General features: G+C 50.3%; 2 protein-coding genes and 1 long non-coding RNA gene across 3 annotated transcripts; 1 reads left to right on the top strand and 2 right to left on the bottom strand.

The window, feature by feature from the left end:
• The first annotated feature begins 1,333 nt into the window (after positions 1-1,333).
• Positions 1,334-8,723, top strand: LOC112899072 (heparan-alpha-glucosaminide N-acetyltransferase). Its single transcript, XM_025967398.1, has 13 exons — positions 1,334-1,543; positions 1,635-1,849; positions 6,311-6,448; positions 6,573-6,654; positions 6,761-6,837; positions 6,942-7,048; positions 7,137-7,248; positions 7,362-7,478; positions 7,572-7,663; positions 7,753-7,819; positions 7,929-8,007; positions 8,102-8,337; positions 8,472-8,723. The coding sequence occupies exons 2-13, from the start codon at positions 1,682-1,684 to the stop codon at positions 8,496-8,498; spliced, it is 1,302 nt and encodes a 433-aa protein (XP_025823183.1). The 5' UTR covers positions 1,334-1,543; positions 1,635-1,681; the 3' UTR covers positions 8,499-8,723.
• LOC112899073 lies at positions 1,866-5,081 on the bottom strand. The gene is made up of 3 exons (XR_003229976.1): positions 2,996-5,081; positions 2,792-2,910; positions 1,866-2,666 (listed from the first exon to the last, which is right to left on the bottom strand). It is a non-coding gene; the product is annotated as an uncharacterized LOC112899073 (long non-coding RNA).
• A 229-nt stretch (positions 8,724-8,952) lies between the features above and the next one.
• On the bottom strand, positions 8,953-14,567 carry LOC112899070 (acetyl-coenzyme A synthetase, chloroplastic/glyoxysomal-like). The gene is made up of 18 exons (XM_025967397.1): positions 13,872-14,567; positions 13,357-13,503; positions 13,111-13,266; positions 12,884-13,006; positions 12,636-12,804; positions 12,070-12,152; positions 11,764-11,865; positions 11,598-11,686; positions 11,397-11,487; positions 11,174-11,287; positions 10,760-10,836; positions 10,608-10,686; positions 10,464-10,532; positions 10,209-10,384; positions 10,061-10,117; positions 9,861-9,951; positions 9,663-9,761; positions 8,953-9,486 (listed from the first exon to the last, which is right to left on the bottom strand). Exons 1-18 carry the CDS (start codon positions 14,163-14,165, stop codon positions 9,301-9,303), a joined length of 2,202 nt encoding a protein of 733 aa, XP_025823182.1. The 5' UTR covers positions 14,166-14,567; the 3' UTR covers positions 8,953-9,300.
• Between the last annotated feature and the right edge of the window lie 4,732 nt (positions 14,568-19,299).

The raw sequence follows: 19,299 nt of genomic DNA, 5'->3' as shown, positions 1-19,299 counted from the left end.
AAAAAAATATAAAGGAAAAATCGAAGAAAAGAGAATGGAAACTGTATATATAACAAATAAAAGAGAAGAAAAAAATAAAAAAAAGAAAACGAAAATAAAAATGAAAATGAAAAAACTGCATGTGGGCCGAACTTGATCTCCACTCTCTGCAGGCCAATGCAAGAACTCACGGGCGAAAAACTCATTACCAGACCGAAAACCCGAAGAAAGGCTAGAATCACTAATGGGCCGAATTCGCATCCACACCTGCGTGCGTGACAGACGGTGGTTCTGTCGCACGCGCGAAGTCGTGCCACGCTGTTTTCAGCTTACACTAACGAGAAGACGGTAGAAATCGTAGTTTCATCTAGCTTCTCCCGCAGACACATTTCATCAAATAATTTTAAAAATAATTTCTGCTTCACCAGAGAAGATGCTTCACGAGCCGTTTCAGAGAAGCTAAAACCATTCTAAACGGAGTCTCAATATCTCCCATCGGGCCTCCATATTCTAGCCTTTTCCGGCCCACACGGCCGTGAAGGTCGCGCAGGGCCAAGAGCCCAAGACACACGATCCGAGAACGTGCCGGTGGACTTCCTCTACTGGCTACTGTGGGTCCGTATGCCTGTGATGATGGACAGAACATTGGATCCCGAACCGTGCACCTCGTCTGGATTCCATTTGTCACCGGTACGGCCTCCTATATACAGCTCCACATCATCGCCTCTCGCGACCCGCGCCGTTGGCGACCTCGTGGCCGTCTGATGATGAGCCCCACCATCACAACGCATCATTAACCGAACTGCAATTTGCAGCGAAAACTTCTCGATCCAAAGCAAGCAGTTGCAGGCTTGCAGTGCAGCCTGAGATCATCCTGCTGCTGCTGCTGCTGCTTTCCAGCACAACTGACACGGCGCCGGCGCACGCCATGGGAGCACGACAGGACTCCGGCCTCGGCGCGACACCGAACCCTCCTCTCTTCCTTTCTTTTACTGAACGGGGTGAAAAAAAAAGAGCGTGTCTTTCTATCCGTTTCGGTCCCATCTTGAGCTTGAAGAGTCGTGTCCTTTAACCAAACCACCGTAACTGCATCCACCACGAAAAAGGCCCAGGCCCAGGAGAAGCCATCCGATCCGACGGCCGGGGCGAGATCGATCGGCCGGAACGCAAGGTCGGCACGTGATCGGAGCGCCGGGACGGGGGTGTTTGTGCCGTGTGCGCGATTGCAGAGCCACCGCGCGCCACGGCAGGGCCGATAGAGGAGGAAGCCGAGTCGGAGCAGGGGCCCACTGGCCAAGCCCGGAGGCGGACGCTTTGTGATATATATACTTATATATATAGCATCGCGCTCGCCAATCTCTCGCACCGACCAGCGAGGCTGCAGGCTTTGCCGTCGCAGGGGCGCGGCCGGGTGCAGACTGCAGAGAGGCCCCCGAGCTAGAGCAGCGGCAGCAGGGGAGAGGATCGTTGCGGGGGAGCGGGCGCGCTAGCTAGCTAGCCGAGCCGACAGGGAGGAGGATCGGAGGCGGGGCGCGCAAGTGGTTGGCGAGGCGTGCGGTGTCAGGTGAGCGGGTGCCCTCCGCGCCGCATCTCGGTCACGCGCTTGTTGCTTGCTTATCCCTCCGCGCTGATGGGCGCCGCCGTGGGCAATGCAGGGGGAGCGGCGCCGACCGGGACGCGCCGCGGACGGCGGCCGGGCGCCATGGGGGGCTACGAGCTCGTCCGCAGCGACGACGCGCCCGCCCTCGCGGTGGATCTGGAGGCCGGCGGCGGCGGGCCCGCGAAGCGCGCCGCGGGGACCTCCCCGGCGCCGGCGCCGGCGCGGCAGCGGCTCGTCTCGCTCGACGTCTTCCGAGGGATCACCGTGCTGGTACGTACACAACAAAAACACTCCCATCCTCCGTCTGCTATCTATCTCCTAATTCTCTTCCTGATATGCTACTGACTGCCAAACCTTTCGTTTTAATTCTCTGCCGTTTAATCGATCCTCCGATGCGTTCTTGGTGCCGACCGCGCATGTTCATGAGCAATCATGATGCGTGGCGGTGGCGGCACCGGGCGGTAGCAGTTAAGCTTCCCTTTCTTTTTGCCCTTTTTGTTCGTACTTAAACCGGAGCATAATCAAAAGAAACCAGAGCTGCTCAAACCAACCCATCCGTAGAAGCTTTAGCTTCACTGGAATATCACCGGCCAGCGAGGCCTGCAGCCTGCCTCGATGGACACGACGGTTGCCGCCATGACCCTGTAGCTCCTCCACCTCCGCTCTGCCCTCTTCTTCTTCTTCCTCGGGCACACCGGCACAGCGACGCCTGTGCCCTGAGTTTCTCTGACAGTCCACTATTCACATCTATCTTCTTTTTCCGTTGATGATAGCCACTGCAGCCATTGCCAGCAGGCAAAAGCTTAAGATTAGATCGCCATCCTGATGCCTGCGGGGATATGGTTGTTTAGACGCGACGAAGATTATTAACAATCACCGGCACGGCTTGCCGGGTTCGCAAGGGTGCTCAGCCTGCTCCCGTCGCATCGCCCCCCGTGTCCAGCCCGACCCCAAGGGGGGTTAGATAACCGTCGGTGCCTTGGTTGGTCGTGGCCCACTCATTTTTTCGCTATAGGAAAGGCCCCCGGCGTACGGAACTTCTTCAGACGTTGAACTCGGGCCGTCGAGCTGCCCGGACGAGACGAGACTGCGAGAGTTCTTGCGTCAGAGTGCTGGACTTCTTTTTTTTAGTGGCTTAGGGTCTCTGTTGCTTGCCTAGCTTCCAAGGGTTAGCTGGATAGAAAAATGGTGGAATTGTCAACTCTAGCTCACCTGTCCATGCGGTCTCGAGATAAGTAGATGAGCGCATGCACCCCTTATAATTGACACCTAGAATAATGGGAGAATCACGTAGTACAGTACACTTCAGATGCAGATCACATTATGCAGGCCTGCAATGGTAGAAATAGAGTATAGAATTAGGAGCAGGGAACAGAAACTAGTGCGAGATGCGGCAAGCAATGTGCCATCCATCACCTTGCGACCCTGCTCTGCTTACTTGATGCCCTCGCAGAAGCAGAGCCCATGCTACCAGGCTTTCTGGATCTGACCTTTCCGATATGCTTGAAGCCTCAAATGACATCCGAGATACGAAAACTGTGTCGCTAGATTTGCAATTAGAATTTAAAAATATTCCAGCAGCCGTACATTAGTTTAGCAACAAAATATCCTATATGATATCCCTTTACAGAGAAGTAGCAACCGAACCTCCTCAGAAAAGGACAGCGAGGGCTCTCAGGAGCCATCCCAATTGCGGTAACTGGGAACACCAGGCGCGCTGCATGTAGCGCGTCCTATGATTGCCTGGTATGGAATGGGAGCTCCGTCCTGTTGCCTGACCAGTCGGGAACAGTCTCCGGTCGTTGGGCGAGATCCGCCGGCCGGCCGGCCGGCGCCGCGCGGCGGTCGGAGAACAGCTGGTGCAGAATGTTAGGTAGCGGCGGCCAGTCCCAGACCTCCTCCTGCACGGCCGCATGCGGCGCCGGGCCAAATATTCCCAGGCCCGGCGGGGCCGCCAAAAAGCATATGCGCGCGGGCGTGGCCCCGCAGCGGCGCGCGTCGCGTCGGCGCGCAGCGAGCGGCGGGTGGCCTCTCCACGTCCGGACAAGCCCCATGGGACACGCCGTGCCTTTTCTTTTCCTCGCATGTGCCGGGAGCGGGGCGCGGTGGGCATGCCGGTTTCCCTCTCCCGGCGTACGTACGCGCGCGGCGCAAACGCGAGAGGAGGAGCCTGTAGGAAGCCGGGCGGGCGGGCGGCGCCAGCTTTTGGCCAAACTTGTCGTAGTGGTTGGGGTGTTGCTGTTGGGGAGGAGGAGTAGGCTCCGTGCTGCCTGCGATCGAGGACGGGTCGGCGCACCGCGTCACCGGGGACGAACCGGGGGGAGTGGGAACGCCCACTCCCGGCGCGTGAACCGACGCCGCAGGCGGCGGCGGGGATGGGCTTGTAGCTGGGGGGATCGGTTCCACCTGTCGCACCACCGGCAGGGCGGACGGCGGGTGCGCCTGCTCCGCATGTTCTCGGGCAGTTTTCTTTAGGCTTCCTTGCTTGGCCCGCGACGGGGGCCGACACGAGACGCGGGAATCCGGGATGCGTGAACTACAGGGGACCTCTCTCGTCTGATCGTCTCTCGCCCCGGACCAAAAGTTCAGGCTTTGAGAAACCGCCTTCCCGTGCTCGATCGTCCGGCCGGCAGCTTCATGTGTGCGACACATGACATGATCGGAGCCGGACGATCATGTCGCCGATATTCCCTCGCGGGTTAAAGATTGCGGGGGAGAAAAGATAGGATCTTGCTGCTCCATGGCGGTCTCGGCGCCAGCCAGGTGTGTGGCGCGGGCGCGGCGGCACCGCACGGCCCACCCACCGGCAACAGACAGAGCTATCCTGTCCCTGCCGCCGCGTAGATTGTGTGGCCCGATACGGTTTGCCCTGCCCTGCCACCCGTACCAGCTCGGAGCTCTCCCCTCCCTCGTCTCCGATCCCGAAGGTCGCGTCGCGCTCGTGATCATCTTTGGCCGCGCCGGCTGTAGCGTTGCCTCGCCGATCTTCCTCAGCACACGCACGAATTCACGCGTGACCCCCGAGAGGAAGGAAGGCTGTAGGGGAGTAGCAGCTATGCGAGGAAGCAATGTCGCCATGTCGGTGTCAGGCCAGAAAAGCACACGGCTCTAGCTCTACGAGCGACGACGACGACGACGCCGCCGCCGCCTACCGCCACGGAAAAGGTCCTCTAGGCTCAAGTGGTCTCCGACACCCTGAAAGAAAGAGGACCTGCCGGAAGAGCGCGGATCGAGTCAAGATCCACTGATGATAAGCCTGAATTGAAGCCTTCCACACGGATGCAAGTTAAGGCCGTCGAGCAACCTCTCGGTGTCGCGTCAAGGACGATCGATCCTGTGAGGGAGGAGAACTTTTTCGACAAAGCGATCCTGAACGCGTCAGGACTAGGTCCAGGTGTGGTCGCTACCAAGTTGCCCCAGTCCATGCTACGGGCAACGAGTGAGCTGTGAGCAGCAGATAACAGCGCGACGGGCATGGATGGAGCAAATCAGCTGGGGCAGCAGCTGGTCCCGGTTCGGCAGACGCCAACGCCCCAACGACGACGTCCATGGCGGGCTTCAATCTGGGGCATGGCTGTGTGTGTGTGTGCGCCCAGTGGACCGAAAGTGACAGCCATGTTGGTATGCGCATTGCACACAGCACCACACGCGTGCCTGTTCTCATACCTCTTGCTGACAGTGATCGCCGTAGCCTATCTCAGCTCCAACGACCGTACGCGTTCTCCTCCCAAAATACCGAGCATCATCTTTGATGATTTTTTTTGGGGGGGTGGGGGCAAAAGAAAAACCCCATTAGTTCATCGCACGGCACGGCTTGGCCAGTGAGGCGAGGTTGATTACAGAGTACTCCTTGGCCACCTCGCGAAAGGTGACAGGGTACTAGCAGTCGATTGCCCATGGCCATGGGGAGGTTAGGTCCCCGTCGCTGTGAAGCTTTGGTGATTCACCGCTCCACCTGCCGCGGCTAAGTTGTTCGCCATGCTCGGACGGCAGCTAGAGGAGGTGTTTTTCCCCTATTCGCTCGCGACAGTATTGGCAATGGACGTGGAGTTGCGTGGACGGCACAGATGAAGTCATCAGCTCAATGGCTAGTGCGTGCTTGCCACGACACAGCGTGCGGCAGATGGTGCCAAGCTACTCGCACCGCACGCAATGCTGTTGCCGTTGCCACGGCGCTGCGCTTGTGCTTGATGGTGTTGCCGACGGTAATGGCTAGGCTAGCGCGCGCGCGCGCTTTTTCCCCGGTTAGAATATTTGCCTTTCGAGGGTGAAATGCATTTGGAGGCCGGAATCTGATGCCACAGCCCCAAAATGCAACGTGAAGTTTTCTTTTCTTTTCCTCTTCAATCGAATATGCGACGTGAAGTTGTTATCACTTTCCGTCGAATAATTCTTACTTTATTTGTTTCCAAAGATATTTATAATTGTATAATTTTTTTTTAAATGGTGGTATTTCAAGAGCCACGAATTTACTAGTGGAAAATAATCATTCTCAGTCGAATCATATTCTGCTTTGATCTTTTTCCCGTGACAATATGTGCCCTAGAGTTTCACCAAATGATTTAATATATTTTAATCTCTACATAGATTTGGCAGATGCTTGCTTTAGCCACCGGTACTTATCAGTAATGAATGCTGTTGTACTGGTTCTCTGTCATTTTCATTGAAAAACAGGGCACTTGATTTAAGTTCAAACAGAAGTAAACCAAAAGTTTTCTTTTCCTGTTGCAGCTGATGATCATCGTGGATGACGCCGGCGCGTTCATCCCGGCGATGAACCACTCGCCGTGGGACGGCGTAACAGTGGCCGACTTCGTCATGCCTTTCTTCCTCTTCATCGTGGGAGTCGCCCTGGCGCTTGCGTACAAGGTAGTACACGCCGGCAGAAAGCGAGATGGCAAAGCATGTTTCCCTTTCGTTTCTGAAACTACCAACAGTGACCTCTACGACTCGCTGAAAGATAATGGTCTCGTCACCTTAATTTATTTTACAGAGAGTGCCGGACAAGTTGGACGCCACGAAAAAGGCGGTGCTCCGGGCGCTGAAGCTGTTTTGTCTTGGTCTTGTTTTACAAGGTACTAGGGCTGCTACTTTTTTTTTTGTTCAACTCAACTGCGGTACACTTGTGACGAAATCTTACTGTTTGGATTTTTTTTCCCTTTTTGCTGCTACACTATGCAGGTGGATTCTTTCATGGTGTTCGTAGTCTAACTTTTGGGATTGACCTTCAAGAAATGCGGCTCATGGGTATTCTGCAGGTATATGAAATGCTTCGTTTTGTTATATGCTATATGTTTGCCCATTAACCACGTAACTGTTGTTTGGTAAGTATGTAACTGATGTCGTGTGTTCTTGGTTTCAGAGAATTGCAATAGCTTATCTATTGACTGCCCTATGTGAAATTTGGCTCAAAGGAGATGAAGATGTAGATTATGGATTCGATTTGCTCAAGAGATACCGCTACCAACTGTGAGTTTTGATCAAAAGTACTCCCATTTTGGACTGTAAAAAAGAATTCTTATGTTTCTAACACTGTAATATGCTGCTGTTCATTCAGGTTCGTAGGCGCAATTGTGGCAATCACATACATGACCCTGTTGTATGGTACCTATGTTCCTGATTGGGAGTATCAGACATCTGGGCCTGGATCCGCAGAGAAGTCTTTCTTGGTAAGTGCCACTTCAACATTCCTTATGCTACGAGGTGTTCACTGAAAGTTCTTCAGTGCTATTATTACTGAGACTGGGAACTGATGGCCTTCGAATTCCAAAATCTTTATCAGGTGAAATGCGGAGTAAGAGGTGACACCAGCCCAGGTTGTAATGTGGTTGGCATGATCGACCGCAAAATCTTGGGCTTCCAACATCTCTATGGCCGACCGGTCTACGCGCGATCAAAGGTTTTACAGCGTTTTTTTTTTATCTCGTTTCGTTAGGAGATTTCTGTCTCCTGTTTATTCGGTCTTCTGATTATTCCTTTTGTGTTGTGGCAGCAATGCAGCATCAATTCGCCACAAAATGGGCCCCTTCCTCCTGACGCCCCCTCTTGGTGCCAGGCTCCTTTTGACCCTGAAGGCCTTCTCAGGTCAGTGAACGTCATTGCTTGAAATCTTGGTATTGGAAAATGCAGTTCAAGTTCTGCAGCTGACTGTCCTTTCTTTCTGCTGTCACCAGTTCCGTGATGGCCATTGTTACATGCTTGATTGGGCTCCAGTACGGACACGTCATTGTACATTTCCAGGTACAGTACTTGCTCGCGGTATCAGTTTGATCAGCATATCATCCAGTTGACTACCGGCTTTGTACAATAAGTTCTGAATTTCGTTCTCTCTCCTGAATCGGCTTTGCAGAAACACAAGGATAGGATCATGAACTGGTTGATCCCTTCCTTCAGTATGCTAATCCTAGCCTTCGCCATGGACTTCTTTGGTAAGCACTCAATGCATGAGACAACTAACCTCTCTGCCCTGTACTATCCGTTCCTGAGCATCGGCATTGACCGCCTCGTCGTGATCTTCCTCAGGAATGCACATGAACAAGCCACTGTACACCCTGAGCTACACCTTGGGCACCGCCGGCGCGGCGGGCCTCCTCTTCGCTGGAATCTACACGCTGGTCGACTTGTACGGCTACCGGCGGCCGACCGTCGCCATGGAGTGGATGGGGATGCACGCCCTGATGATCTACGTCCTCATCGCGTGCAACATCCTGCCCATCTTCATCCATGGCTTCTACTGGAAGGAGCCCAAGAACAACCTTGTAAGTTCCGACCGTCTGCTGTACCTTCGCTTCGACCACGTTTCAGTACACACAACTGCCTGAAGTCTGAACTCTGAACCTGATTTCGTCGGCATCTATCTAACGAGCTTGACTTCGATGGTCTTGTGCTGCAGCTGAAGTTCATCGGAATTGGGGCGTGAGGTGGTGACCATACACGGATACAGATATTGTTTAGGAATCTACTCGGACAGAGATAGAGAAGCACGTGCATTCAGGCCTAGTTTTGCTACACGGCCAGTGCATCATTGTTGCTGCACAGAGCGCCTCTCTCTGTGAGCTCTTGTATATGATAAAGGAGCCTTGTGTATATGACAATACGATTTTTATAAAAGAAAATAGAATAGTACAGAGATTCTTACGAGTCACGGTGGAGATTGTCACCATAAGGGAGTAGCCAGTGATCCTGCAGCGGTGGTAGATAGGCCCGGCTGAATTGGGTTAGCCCATTTGGATCAACTATCCCCCTTGACGGAATGTAAAATGGGCCGGTTCTGTTTACTGCTAAATTTTGGTAGGTTGGTTAATGCAATCCATGTTCTAAAAAAAAAATATTAATGAAATTCACAGACTTCACTGCAATTCAATTCTCAGAGGGATCGGTAAAGTTTCAATATTCCTAAAAGTTAAAATGAGGCGCATGCTTTGAACAGCGTACAAACAAAGGTAGACGTGCATGTCCTACTTTAGTGCCCATGGCTGACTCCCACCCATAAAATGCCAACTAGTATCATTAATTTCCTTATTTACCAAAACTATCTGCTATCTGTGACTGTGATCCAACAATTTACAGACGCACCACGTCATCCCTCTTTGGTTGCCATCCCCAAATCACTCAAGAAACCAGAGAATCGTGGGTCGAGCGCTGAACGCACCCAGGTTGAGTTTTACACAACGTGTAGCGCATGCAGTGATCATTTCAGCCTCCCATATATAGCCCATAGATCAGCTGTCGCTGAGCGCAATCAGCTGGTCGACAACACCAGGTTCAGCAAGCGTGCTCGTGTCACCGAGCTCGTCTAGCTGCCTGGATGCGATTTTCCGCAGAATCCTTCGCATGATCTTCCCGCTTCGCGTCTTAGGGAGCCCCGGCGCCCAGTGGATCTTGTCAGGTGCAGCGAATGCGCCAATCTGCACATGAAAAGGTACAAAGATTATGCTGCGGAGAAAATTTCCAATCGATCATGTCCTACCCACTCGCAAAAAGGAGGTGAAACATATTCAAGGCATATTGTAGGTTGTCAAGAAAAGAAAATAGCAATTAGTAATCAGAGTATTTGCCACCAGACATCGTCCAGTAAGTGTACCTGGCTGCGGACTGTCATAATGAGGCTTTTTCTTAGATCGTCACTGTAGGGAACACCATCCACCAATGTCACGAAAGCATATATTCCCTGCCCTTTAACCTACAAAATATAGTTATTTTTAAGACCAGATTTGATTAAAGAGGGGGAGTCAAAGATATGGAGCACTAAAGAGAAAAAAGGTTAAGTTTAGGACTTCACCTCATGGTCAATGCCAACAACAGCGGCCTCGGCGCATTTTGGATGTGAAACCAGAGCAGACTCAACTTCGGCTGTCCCAATCCGGTGTCCACTAGAATATCCAAAGGAGGATAAAATACTCAAATCCGGGCAACTTCTCTAAACCATCAAATGGATCAAAATCAAGCAAAAGAATGAATCAAATAAGTAGCTCAGTTTACCTCACATTGATAACATCATCAACTCTTCCAGTCAGCCAGTGGTAGCCATCTTTATCCCTGACATGCATATTCAATTTGTTAAGATGCAAACATCTCCTTGGGTGTAAACATGCACATTTACTGTGTCAACAAACATATGATGCGTTACCTGCTGCAGCCATCACCCGAGAAATAATATCCAGCGAATGGTTTGAAGTATGTCGTCTCATATCTGTCTTGATCTCCATAGAGAGTTCGGAAAGCCCCAGGCCATGACTTCTTTATGCATAGATATCCACTGCATTCTCCTTCCAATTCCCGCCCTTTCTCATCAACAATGACTGGCTGTGAATAAGGTAAAATTATTAGAAAATAAGGGAATCGTGAACTTCTATTTCATAAAAGTCATGTTTATGACGTCTACCTGCACACCGAAGAAAGGAAATGTTGCTGATCCTGGTTTTTGAGGCCAAGCGCCAGGTAAAGGAGTGATCTAAAGCAGAAGAATTACACATCAATCTGATATGTAAGATGGCAGTCCCTTGAAAAATTATGAAGACACACTTACCATGAATCCACCAGTTTCAGTCTGCCACCAAGTATCTGATATGGGGCATCGTGAGTCACCAACTACATCATAGAACCATCTGAAATGAAGAACAGAGCATGTAAGACCTTTTCAGCACATAGTAATTTTAAGAGTTACCGGTGATTACAAACCTCCATGCGGTGGGGTTGATTGGCTCACCCACACTTCCAAGCACTCGGAGGGACTTGCGAGAGTACCGATCAACATACTACAGATAGAAGGGAAACTCAGAAGGTTAAACAAGACGAAAACATTGACCATCAAAATTTAACCATATAACTCTGAAGATATATTTTCTACTATTAATAGTGAATAGTGCATGCAAGCTCCATCGAAAACTGCTAGTAGTCAATGGACATTAGCGAACAAGTTGATAATTTAAAAGTAACACAAAGTAAGAAGTTTTCTTTTGATCTCATATCTAGGAACTGGAGCATAAAGAGTAGGGTTGAATAAAACACCGGATGCTTCTAGGATGATTACGAAGAGCTACCATATTTAATTGAGAATACAAATAGTATCAATTAAGCAGCCAGCTGTGTTACCTCAGTACCATCACGCATGAGTGAGCGTATAAGTGTTGGTGCAGTATAAAATATTGTCACTCCATATTTGTCAACGATGTCCCAACACCGACCGGGATCAGGGTAATTTGGAGCCTAGAAGTTGCGTTCAGGAAGACAAATTAGACATAGAACAATTCAAAAGAAGCCCCAAATAACAAGTCACAGTTAATAAAACATCATCTAAAAAAAGTTCTGCACCTACCCCTTCGAAAACGAGAACTGAGGCTCCATTCAACAGAGGACCATATGTCACATAACTATGTCCAGTAATCCAACCACAGTCCGCAGTGCACCTTATTTAAGTGAAACAGAGGAACAATAGTAAGAAAATGACAGCTATTAGAGACCCAATGACTTCAGATAAATGTTTGCTCTGCCCAAAGGCCCAACAAAGACATATTACCAGTATACATCTTCTGGCTTGTAGTCAAATGCATGCTTAAATGTTGTAGCAGAGTAGACCATATAGCCCCCAGTTGTATGCAACACACCCTGTATGGTTCATAGTATGTTAATAGTTTGGCTAAAGGGGTAGACGAACAATCTATGAGGTTAAGAGTCAAGACTACCTTTGGCTTTCCTGTGCTGCCACTTGTGTACAGAAGAAACAATGGATCCTCTGCATCAACCCATTCTACATCACATTTAGTTGGGAAATTGGGCACAACATCCTGTGGGACATCATCATGTATTCCGAATCAAATAACACATTTCAGTGGTATAAGCATAAAAATAAAATGCTCTATTGATATAACATGAAACAGAAGTGGTTGGGAATAGAATTTATAGATCACATTGCAATTCCACAGATGTTCCGCGCCTAGCAAATATGATGTAACATCGAATATAATTGAACTTGTTTGTCTTGGACATACCTGCCACCAAACATCTCTTCCTGGTTTCCATCGTGTGTCTACTTTATTCAGTGCTGACTGATTTTCATATGTCAAGCAAATACCTTATCAGCGCCAGAAAATTTCATATTAGATTTCTTCAAACAAGATCAGTAGTTCAGTACATATGCACTGAACAAACTTCATGCTGTGAGGTGATCAAGAATATACTGGTCCTTTGAACTTTCTCTTAAGGCATCAACAGAATGCAGCAAGGCATATTAAAAGAAGGACGCAAGATGAAATAGGAAGTAAGAACTATGGTCAAGATGTTGATTCCTCAGTTCTAGATTATTCATTTTATAATACAATCTTGTAAAAATGTAGTACCAGGAAAAAATTTACATATATTTTGTGAATTTAAAAATCCCACAAAAAACATAAGGAAGCCAAGGCTGTGAATCTTTAAAATATCTAACTCCATGAGATATTTCATTGGCCCAAGACGTGGAACAAGAACAAAGTAGACGAGATGCAATTGTATTGACGCTCAGTTTTGTAAACAGGCCTGACATGCATTCTCATAAAAGTCAGATTCTAGTGCATACCTACATCAACTCCATTCTTTGCACTTTCAACCAGAGAAGTGTCAACTATATCTTTGAGAGGGATGAGTTTCTGCCCCCTTTTCACAGCATTGCAGGTAATCACAACCTTAGGCTTGCAGTCAACAATTCTTTGTGCTAGTGCATCAGCAGAGAAGCCAGCAAACACAACCTGAACATGACCCAGCATCATAATAGGCAAACATACACAGGGTCATTTAGAACAAGTATTAACAGTTGATAACAATTACCGAGTGAACAGCACCGATGCGAGCACATGCAAGCATTGTGATGGGCAGCTCCATCAACATCGGCAGGTAGATCACCACGGCGTCACCCTTTCCAACGCCGACGCTTTTCAAGTAATTCGCCAGCTACCACAAAGCACGCCAGAACACATTAGGCCCCTCTGGCCTCTGTAAACATCCCTGTCACGCTGCATGCATTTGTGTTGGTAGAGAAGAGAATGGAGGTTTACCTGGCAAACCTTGTCCAAGAGCTCAGAGTATGTGAGCTTCGCGTCCTGACTGGGCTCGTTCCCCTCCCAGTACATGGCAACCTTGTTCCCATTCCCAGACTCCACATTGCGGTCCACCGCGTTGTAGCATATGTTGGTCTTCCCCCCTTTGAACCACTGCCGGTGCCAAGCAACAAACAACCATCAAGATCCATTTACCCTCCCGCACCAGCAAGAGACAATCATGGAAACCAATCAACTACTTACTTCGATCTTGATTGGTCCCTTGGTCACATCGAGGTTCTCGGAGCAAACCTCATCAGGGTTCCACCTCTGCTTCCAGTAGAACTCCGCCGCAATCTCCGACCAGAATCCGGCAGGGTCGTCGATCGACCTCTGGTACATCTCCCGGTACTGATTCACAGTTCATGGTAAAAGTATGCAAGTTACTCGCCACATTCACACCCGAAAGTAATGCAGTAATTCACAGACACCGAAAGTTCCCCAATCCAGTACATGGACCCTACGAACTGCGAGGCCACAAATAAGAACGGAAAACAACACGCGCACACAGGTTAGCAAGGTCCCAGAGAGCCCAGCCATATGCACCTTGTTTTCTAGTCCCTGTCAGCGTTATCTGACCACACGCAGGCGGGCTCGGATCACGACCAGCCGCACACACGCACGCACACCCCGCGCGGCGCGAACGCGCACGCAGTCGAACGCGCGCCACCCATTCCGTACGCGGATGGGGACAAAATGACAAATCGATCGATGATCACCTGCTGCGCGGAGGAGACGAGGGCGCGGGCGGCGAAGTCGGCGCTGGGGTGGACGAGGAGGCCGGCGTCGTCGAGCGCCGGCAGCGGCTCGCCCAGCACGGCCGCGCACGGCCTGCCGCCGTTCCGCGTCTTGGCGGCGGCGGACACCGCCAGGTGGCCGGTCGCACCCATGGGGCTGCTCCGGCGGCGCGACGGCGAGGGGAGGAGGGGGAGGAGGAGGGCCGGCGCGGGGAGGAGCAGCGAGGTCGCGGGGCGGGCGCACCCGCTAGTGGTGGCGTATATATGCTGGGCCATGACGACGCGCGGCGCGAGCGGCCCCCCTGATGGCCTCCGCTCACCTCACCTCGGCTCTGCTGCTGGCTGCTGCGGGCGGCCCGGCCGTGGGCCAATTCGCCTCTGACTTTTCGGGTTGCTCCCGGCCTGCCGCCGGCTGGTGGAGGAGGCAAATCAAGCGGGCGGAAAAGCGAGGCCGAATTGGCTTCGCCCTGCCCTTTTTCTGGTGGCACTCGCAGACGCCGAGCGCGGTATGGTAGGCGGCGGCGCTAGCGTGCTCTCCCTGCTGCTGCTGCTGGTAGCCTACTACGACTACTGCTGCGGGTAGGCCTGCGCGCGCGTCGCCAGTGACGGGAGCGGAAGGGGAGACGCCCGCGGCCCGGCTGTTTATACGTGCGCGCTCGAGGAGGCGATCGGCTGTGTGGCTGGGATTTGGACGGTCTTTGACTCGCCTGCCTGGGTTGTTTCTTCTGTCGCGAGCGGCGAGCGGGCGGTCCGGTCGTTTTTCGCGATGCGTCGCACCGGCTGGGCTCGTGGCCGTCGTCACTGAGCTTGGCGGCTTCCCGGCTTCGCGTCTAGAAGGCCCCGGGAGAAACGGTAAAGTATTGCTACGTGCTGCTCCGTTCCAGCTTCCCCTCCCTGTGCAGTGCCAAGCGGGGGCCTCGTGCTCTCTGATCTCCGCAGTTTTCAATTTCCTGCTGCTGATGGTGGTTGCTGGTGCTACCGATGCCACCTAGACAGTGCAATTTGACGCCAGGGGGAACGGGGGTTGAGAGGAACAGCGGTGGCATCTGCCGGCGCTGCGTTGCCTTAGATCGGAAGGCTTATTAGACTTGCCGGTGGAGTTGTACTTGCACCTCCTCCGCCGTCCCCATCTCGACGGCTCCGACGAGACGACCACATGAGCGAGCGACACCGTCGGCGACGGCGACGCCCGGCAGACCGATGATGCCTCGCCCCCGTCCGCTGGTTTTGCCCACCCTATCTCGAGCGATGCAACCGCGCGACGCGCCGCCTTCACTTGGTGTGGTCAGTGGTTATCCCCTCAGGGTTGCTCGTCCCTGTCGCGGAAACCCGCAGCCACATCATCTGCCCGTCGGCGGTCTGTGCTGTGACGGTCGGATCGGGTCGAAGGCGGAAGGAAGTTTCGACGCGAACTTTGATGAGCACACAGCGCCACGGCGCGTGCGCTAGTTCCCAGAGCGGGCCCCAGCTCCTCCGCAACGCTGAAGCGTAGGAGGAGGGTCCCGTCCATTTCGTGGCAGGGCCGCCGGTGCGGTGGACTTGTCACGTAACGGGCACGCAAGTTATTATCCAAAAGGGTCTTTCAAAAAAATTATCCAAAAGAAAAAAAGGTTTGTTAGTTGGGCCGAATTACCTACGGATCGGAGTATTCATCAATTTTCCAAGTGGAGGTACGGAGTTCTGTCTTCAAAAAAATGCACTTTACGCTCTGCAGGTGCAGCTCACCTTTCCCACGTGTCTCATTTGTAGTGCCGTTTCGCCTGCAGCAGCAGCAGCTATGCTTGCACACAGTCGTAAAAATAGTCAAATGGTGGTGGGCTGTTGGCTGCTTCGGTTCGGCCTGGCAGACCACCTGTCTTTGCCCACATTTAGGCCCGTGCCGGCCACGGGCCAGCAGAATCTGCAGTTCACTCACCTAGCCTTCAAAAACCTCTTCAAGGGCCCAAAAATAGTGTTTTCTTTTGCCTTTTGTATTGCTATTCAAATTCACCTTAGGTCAATAACATTTCACTGTTCGGCCCAGCCCAACTCGTCAACAGACCTAACACACGATTGATTTTCTCAGACCTCTCCAAATAAGGTCCTGAGCCCAATTAGGATTTAGTGTCAGAGTTGGTTATTAATGTGGACGTGGACAGTTCCGTAGATGCTACGGTGGGATTAAAGTCTAAAATTTTAGTACTATAAAATGAGACATGTGTCACGGATGGTTGGATACTTAAATTAATATCTTAATCATCGGTAGTTGTGCATGAGATGTGTCCAGTCATATGTCTTAACACATTTATCTTTTTAAAATATCATTTCGATGGATTTTGATCGTTATCTCGTATATTTTCATTTCCGAAATTACCGGAATTTCAATGCTGTTTTCTTTTCTGATAATATATATCGTTTTCGTTTCCAATAAAAAAGTATGACAATAAAAAATGATGGAACCTTTCGCCGATTATTTCCGACCATTTTCATTCCTGCCCCAGGTGGTCCGGTATTTTAGACCTTTTCCATCACGTGCTGCATTCCCAAAAGGGCTAGCATGAGGATGGCGCGGTGCCGCGCCGCGGAAGCGAGTGGCGTAGGTGGCGTAGGTGCACGATAATACTGTACACAGTCTTCTTCGATCTCGATGGATAAATATCAAAGCACACTACAATCCGGACGCCACCAATGCGATACGCATCCACCGGCCGTGCACCACATCGTCCAAAAGGAGGCAGCGCACGCGCATCAGCGGCGCATGTTCTGCAGGCGTGCATGTCACCGTTCGTGGCCTCGCTTTGGCACTGTCGAATTGGGCTCTCTTTTTGTGGGACGCGCCGTATATTCGCGAGCAGAAATAACTCGATCGCAAGGTCACACCAACCCACGATCTTGGCCGCCCACCTGCGACTAAAGCCGTCAACGTGCGGATCTACACACACTCGGATCTCGATTACAGTGGCCAAGCCACTGCAGTGCCGTCAAGTGAAATGTTTAATTTACTACGAACAATCTGGGACGCATAAATTTTCCACATCATACAGTAGTTTAATTGCCGTTTCACGGTGGGGATATGTATAGATACAAGCCCACCTCCTAAGTGGTCTATCAACATTGTTGGCGATATAAGGGGAAAGCACTATAAAGGAACATAAAGATTATCTTATCCATTCCATGTTTGCATACAATCATCCAAATAGTAGGATAGAAGTGTGGCCTTGGTGGCAAAAAACATTGTTTAATCTCGCTACTATCCGGATTCGAGTTGCAAAATCTCAACTGCTTGTTAGTTGTTGCTCGAGAGGATAGTGTACTTTGTTCAAACCATTGTTTTTTTTTTCAAAACATGAGGCGCGTACACGTACTCTTATGAACGCAAGCGCACACACACTTTCATCTTAATATGCAAAATCAGCTAGCTAGGGCGCTTGTGTAAGCATCTAGGCCCTTAAGGTATGTTTCGGTGATTAATGACAACCATTATTGTGACTAATGAGTTTGTGCAGCTTTATAGATCATTATTGCTCATTTGGTTATATGTCAAAAGAGGCCCCTAATTTTCATTATTCAAAAAGGCGATCTCGGCATTCAACTCTATAATGTGTCAAGACTAAGGATCTTTCTAGTCCTAAGTGTCATAAGGTTGAGAAGGACACTTAGGTTAGTATAGATTTTATAGTTTTGAAGTGATCGCACTATTAAGAGGGGTTTAGGCTTAGTAACTTGAGCATGGACATGGTCATTTGAAAATGGATGCACACAATGGTCACTCAGGTTTCTAGAAGCTCAAATAAGTGGTTCTCAACTTATATCTCAAGAATATTTGGATTTCATTCAAGACTCAAGTCAGAAAAGGCAAATTAAGAAAAATCCTTATCACCGGATTAACCGACGTCTAAAGTTTTCTATACGTCGGTTAAACGAGGTCAGCAGGACTGGACGAGTCAATACACCGGTTAAACCGACGTTATTTGAAATTTGACGTCGGTGCAGTTGTCCAGAGACTCGGTTTTCAGTTGATCAGTGGACAACTACACTCACCGGTTAAACCGACGCTATTTGAAATTGGACGTCGGTGCAGTTGTCCAGTGACTTGGTATTTCTGTTGATCAATGGATGATTACACTCACCGGTTAAACCGATGCGACGACGGTTAATCTGCCCAAGCTGTAACGGCTAGTTTTCAGAAGTGGCAGTTTAGATTCACCGGTTAAACCGACGATGAATATTGGAGCGACGTCGGATTAACCGGCGCTACGCAGTTTTCTGGCAGCTTTTTCTCCAACGGCTCTATTCGTGTGAGCTGCCTATATATACCCCTCCAATGGGTCATTCTACTACTCTTGACACCAGGCAACATCCAAACACACATACTATAGTCAAGAGCCACCTTGAGCTTCAACATTTCATACACTTGTTCATTCAATCATTCAAGAAGCAAGATTAAGGACTTGAGTAGAGAGAAGCTTGTGTGCATCCATTCTTTGTGATTGGTTCTTGCTCAAGTGAAGGCCTTAGCTTGTTACTCTTGGTGATTGGCATCACCTAGGCGATCTTGGTGATCGAGGTGATTCTCGCGGAGCTTGCCAAGGATTGTGGAAGCCCGGAGAAGAGATTTGTACGTGGCTTGATCTCCACCACACCGGGATGGTGAACGGAGACTCTTAGTGAGCGCCCTCGTCTTGGTGACTTGGGAGGTGACAATACTCTTTGTGAGTGTCACAACGTGGATTAGGGGTGTGTGCCAACACATCGATACCACGGGAAAAAATCCGGTTGTCCCTTGTCCACTTTACTTTTTCAAGCATTATCTTTCATGCAATTCATTCATGTGCTTGATTTAGGAATCACTAGTTAGCTCTACCTTGCTAGGCTTTATCTCTTTTCATCTTATCTAGCTTGTGTAGGTAGTCTAGTTATCCGGTTGGTGAATTGGAGCCTTTCTAGTTCTTGCATAGGTTAAGCTTGTTTTATCTTGTTTTAGAAATTGAAAAAGGCCCAATTCACCCCCCCTCTTGGTCCATCGATCCTTTCAATTGGTATCAGAGCCTCGTTGCTCATTTGGATCGTTAGGCTTCACCGCCTAGAGCTATGGCCAAGATGGGTGGTTCGCCGCCTCACTTCGAGGGCAAGAACTTTGCCTATTGGAAAGTTCGCATGGCCGCATACCTTGATGCGATTGCCCCCGAAGTATGGTTGGCAACTAAAGTCGGGTTCACCGGAGATCCCACCCCCGACCAATTAAAATGGAATGCTAGAGCTAGAAATGCAATTTCGAAGCTATCAGTGAGGAGGTCTTTGCTAGAGTTAATGGCATGGACCTAGCAAGTGATATTTGGAAGGAACTCATTGAAATACATGAAGGTTCCACCAAAGTTCGTGAAAAAAATATCACTTGTTTAGAGCTAAGTATGATTCCTTCAAAATGCTA

This window comes from Panicum hallii, chromosome 7 (assembly GCF_002211085.1).
Source record: "Panicum hallii strain FIL2 chromosome 7, PHallii_v3.1, whole genome shotgun sequence".
Taxonomy (NCBI): Eukaryota; Viridiplantae; Streptophyta; class Magnoliopsida; order Poales; family Poaceae; genus Panicum; species Panicum hallii.
Note: the sequence above shows the minus strand (reverse complement) of the source record. Positions and strands in the feature narration are given on the sequence as shown.

Coding starts and splice junctions, on each gene's coding strand:
- LOC112899072 (XM_025967398.1), top strand. CDS start 1,682: ATGGGGGGCTACGAGCTCGTCCGCAGCGACGACGCGCCCGCCCTCGCG. Junction 6,838..6,941: donor GGCTCATGGGTATTCTGCAG/GTATATGAAATG, acceptor TCTTGGTTTCAG/AGAATTGCAATAGCTTATCT. Junction 8,338..8,471: donor AGGAGCCCAAGAACAACCTT/GTAAGTTCCGAC, acceptor CTTGTGCTGCAG/CTGAAGTTCATCGGAATTGG.
- LOC112899070 (XM_025967397.1), bottom strand. CDS start 14,165: ATGGCCCAGCATATATACGCCACCACTAGCGGGTGCGCCCGCCCCGCG. Junction 10,837..11,173: donor TCATGCGTGATGGTACTGAG/GTAACACAGCTG, acceptor TTCTATCTGTAG/TATGTTGATCGGTACTCTCG. Junction 9,487..9,662: donor TTATGACAGTCCGCAGCCAG/GTACACTTACTG, acceptor TTTCATGTGCAG/ATTGGCGCATTCGCTGCACC.